This window comes from Adiantum capillus-veneris, chromosome 18 (assembly GCF_014529385.1).
Source record: "Adiantum capillus-veneris isolate H3 chromosome 18, ASM1452938v2, whole genome shotgun sequence".
Classification (NCBI taxonomy): domain Eukaryota; kingdom Viridiplantae; phylum Streptophyta; class Polypodiopsida; order Polypodiales; family Pteridaceae; genus Adiantum; species Adiantum capillus-veneris.
In genome coordinates this window covers 41,685,581-41,688,777 of record NC_140948.1, presented here as the reverse complement: position 1 = coordinate 41,688,777, position 3,197 = coordinate 41,685,581, and the positions used below count along the sequence as shown (strand labels likewise).

General features: G+C 47.1%; 1 protein-coding gene across 1 annotated transcript; it reads left to right on the top strand.

Annotated features, from left to right (window-relative positions):
* The first annotated feature begins 448 nt into the window (after positions 1–448).
* LOC147435548 (peroxidase P7-like) lies at positions 449–2,011 on the top strand. Its single transcript, XM_086487988.1, has 2 exons — positions 449–1,037; positions 1,183–2,011. Exons 1-2 carry the CDS (start codon positions 591–593, stop codon positions 1,753–1,755), a joined length of 1,020 nt encoding a protein of 339 aa, XP_086344114.1. The 5' UTR covers positions 449–590; the 3' UTR covers positions 1,756–2,011.
* The last annotated feature ends 1,186 nt before the right edge of the window (positions 2,012–3,197 follow it).

Here is a 3,197-nt window from a genome sequence, read left to right as displayed (position 1 = left end):
TAATAACTTCAAGTTGAGTTGCAATTACAGCGCACGTGAGTTGCAATTACAGCACCACGTGCGGACATATCATCACAAGCAACCAAATGGTGGGCTACTTAGAAATTAGTAGTCCCGAAAGGTTTTTAAGCTGGATGGTTGACCTGCCACCAGTTTCCGATCGCGACTCAAGGAGAAATGTTCAACAGGAGGCGCACTAGTACTGGCAGAAGACGTTCTCGACGAACGAGAGAGAGAGAGAGAGAGAGAGAGAGAGAAACTATGTGCTGCACGTAGCCGTGAGAAGCACGTAAGTAATTATGCATGAGCAACGTTGAGCATGCATGCATATTGCAGAGATCAGCTGTGCAAAGACTCGTTCTTGAGGGCCAGCTCGATCTCCTCGACCACTACATATATCGACTTTGGACACGGGGACTCCAGCCAACTATAAGCCAGCTTTCTGTACAGTACTTTAGATCAAATCGCGCTCTAGCTATTCCCTAAATACCAGACAGCTGCGTTTGCTGATAAGCTGTACAACATTAATATTGCCATTCTACCCACTGCTTCGGCTGATCTGCATCTGCTCCTGGTAAATATAATTTGCCATGGCCGGACGTCCTGTGAATGCTCTAGTCATTAGGCTCCTGCTTGTTAGCTTGAGAATCGGCATATTGGGAAGCGTTGACGCCGGCCGCAGCTTGCAAGGCAGCAGCGGCCCGCTGCAGTATAACTTCTACAAGAGCAGCTGCCCCAGCGCTGAGTCTATCGTGCGGCAGGTGGTGGGCAACGCAGTATCCCAGGAGGCCCGCATGGCCGGCTCGCTGCTGCGATTGCATTTCCACGATTGCTTTGTGCAGGGGTGCGATGGGTCGTTGCTGCTCAAGAGCATCCCGGGCGTGCTGGAAGGCGAACAGGAGGCCCGCCCCAACGACAACTCCGTGCGCGGCTTCGAGGTGATAGACGACATCAAGGCCGCGCTGGAGAAGGAGTGCCCAGGAGTCGTCTCCTGCGCCGACATCCTGGCCATGGCCGCGCGCGACTCCGTGGCGGTGGTAAGCTTTAGTTGAATCTGTTGCTCGCTTCGAATTGTTCTGCTTGCATCTGCTGCCGCTTATCTATAATCTGAATCCTCATATGTTCACTCTACTAACATTCTAAAGTGGAAGTGCTAATGATCTCACTCTGTCTGCATTGCAGAGCGGCGGCCCATCCTATCGCGTGCTGCTCGGCCGGCGTGACAGCCTCACCGCCAGCCGCTCCCTCGCCAACCAGAACCTGCCCGGATTCAACTTCAACGTCAGCGACCTCGTGGCCAACTTCGCCAATGTCGGCCTCTCCCCCAAGGACATGGTGGTGTTGTCTGGCGGCCACACCATCGGCAAGGCCAATTGCAACACCTTCGCTGCACGGCTGACCCCCAATGCCGACGACCCCACCGCCCTCGAGTCCGACTATCGTGACTCGCTTGTGCCGCAGTGCCCTGCCGGTGCCAATGCTGCCTTTGTGGACCTCGACGTCGCCTCCCCCACGCTCTTTGACAATGGCTACTACTCCAACCTCCTCAACAGCCGTGGACTCCTCCACTCCGACCAGGTGCTCTACTCCACCGCCGGCACCACACGTGACCAGGTGGCCCGCTACGCTAAGAGTCAGGCCGCCTTCTTCGCCGACTTCACCACCGCCATGATCAAGATGGGCAATATCGCCCCCCTCACCGGCTCCACGCAAGGAGAGGTGCGCACCCAATGCGGCTTCGTCAACAACAGCTAGAGTTCTTACAGGCTAGACTTTCTCCCTACAACGTTGGCTAACACCTATGATTAGTCATTGAGAGGATCGACAGAAGTTAAAAGTAAACATAAAGTTTCTTAATATCGAAAAAAGAAAATCATTCTTTTAGCCCCTTGAAAAAAAAATATTCACAACATTTTAGTACCCACATAGCATTCAACTACTGTGGATCCTCAATTTTTTATTCAAGTTATTTTGTATATAAAATGTAAAATTAAATTGGCTTGAAAAGCGTTGCTTTCGTCGTTGTTGAGGTGGTCTAGTTTTGTCAAACAAGTGTGCTTTGACTTTTGACAAAGTGTGCTTTGACTGGTTTGTAGAGGAGATTGTTCCATAATCAAATTTCTATTTAACGTTTTTTTTTATACCAAAGCAAACTTTCAATTAGCTTGAGAAGTATTGGTTTCATTGTTATTGAGGTAGTCTAGTCTTATCAAGCAAGAGCGCTTTGGTAAGTTTGTATAGCATATTATTTCATAATCCATTCAATTTATGAGACTATCCGTGAAATTTGATTGATCGCACTATAATGGTGATTATTCGATTGTGAAAGAAGAAGATTCGATTTTATAAATGAAACCAAACATTTTTCTTTTTTAATGATATTCTCATCCTCCATTTTTTCCACTATAATTTCAGACTACTATTCTTATTGATTTGCACTGTCGTGATCACTATTGGCAACATTGCCCCACTCACTCGCTCGACGCTTGTCGAGCTATACAATACCTAGTGTATTTATATTAACAACAACTTGCTAGAATTGTTCCCTACAAGGTCGGCCCAATATTATGAATAGTAATTGAGCGAATTAAGGAAGTCAAAGTATACATGAATTTCCTAAATATCAACAAAGGAAATTCATTCTTTCGGCCCCTTGAAATTGGTGAATACATAATATTCACTAATTTAAACCTACGCACTAGAGTGTATAGGTGTGCGAGCAAATTGGTGTGTGTGCAAAGAGAGATAAAGAGGTGTTATGTGTGCGGTTGAGAATTAGGAGTTAATTAAGCTGATTGGAACTTCGATTGGAATTTGGAACGCAAATAAGCTATGCTTTTGTGTGTGACTCTATGCTTGGGTATGCTCAAACGAGTGTCTTCAATGAATTTTTGTTACTTAGTGTTTTCTTGGGGAGGATATGGGTGTTGTGATTCCACCTAATCTGTGGAGATGTGTGTGTGTGTGTGTGTGTGTGTGTGTGTGTGTTGTCCGGCGCGTCCCTATTGACAATGATCGGGCACTTACCACCAGCCATTATCTAGCTGATTGCTGACCTATGTTGAAGTGCTAGTTTGCATGTTGTGGGTACCTATCTACTAGGCATGTTTAGCCTTGGGAGGCTAAGCATGCAGTGTGGGTCGAGATCTCTTCACTATGAAAATCTCCAAGTGTTTACCACGCTGTTTTACCACGTT

Bases quoted from the DNA above. Each gene is read 5' to 3' on its own strand.
- LOC147435548 (XM_086487988.1), top strand. From the start codon at position 591: ATGGCCGGACGTCCTGTGAATGCTCTAGTCATTAGGCTCCTGCTTGTT. The intron at 1,038-1,182 runs GTAAGCTTTAGT...TCTGCATTGCAG, and splicing joins CGCGCGACTCCGTGGCGGTG to AGCGGCGGCCCATCCTATCG.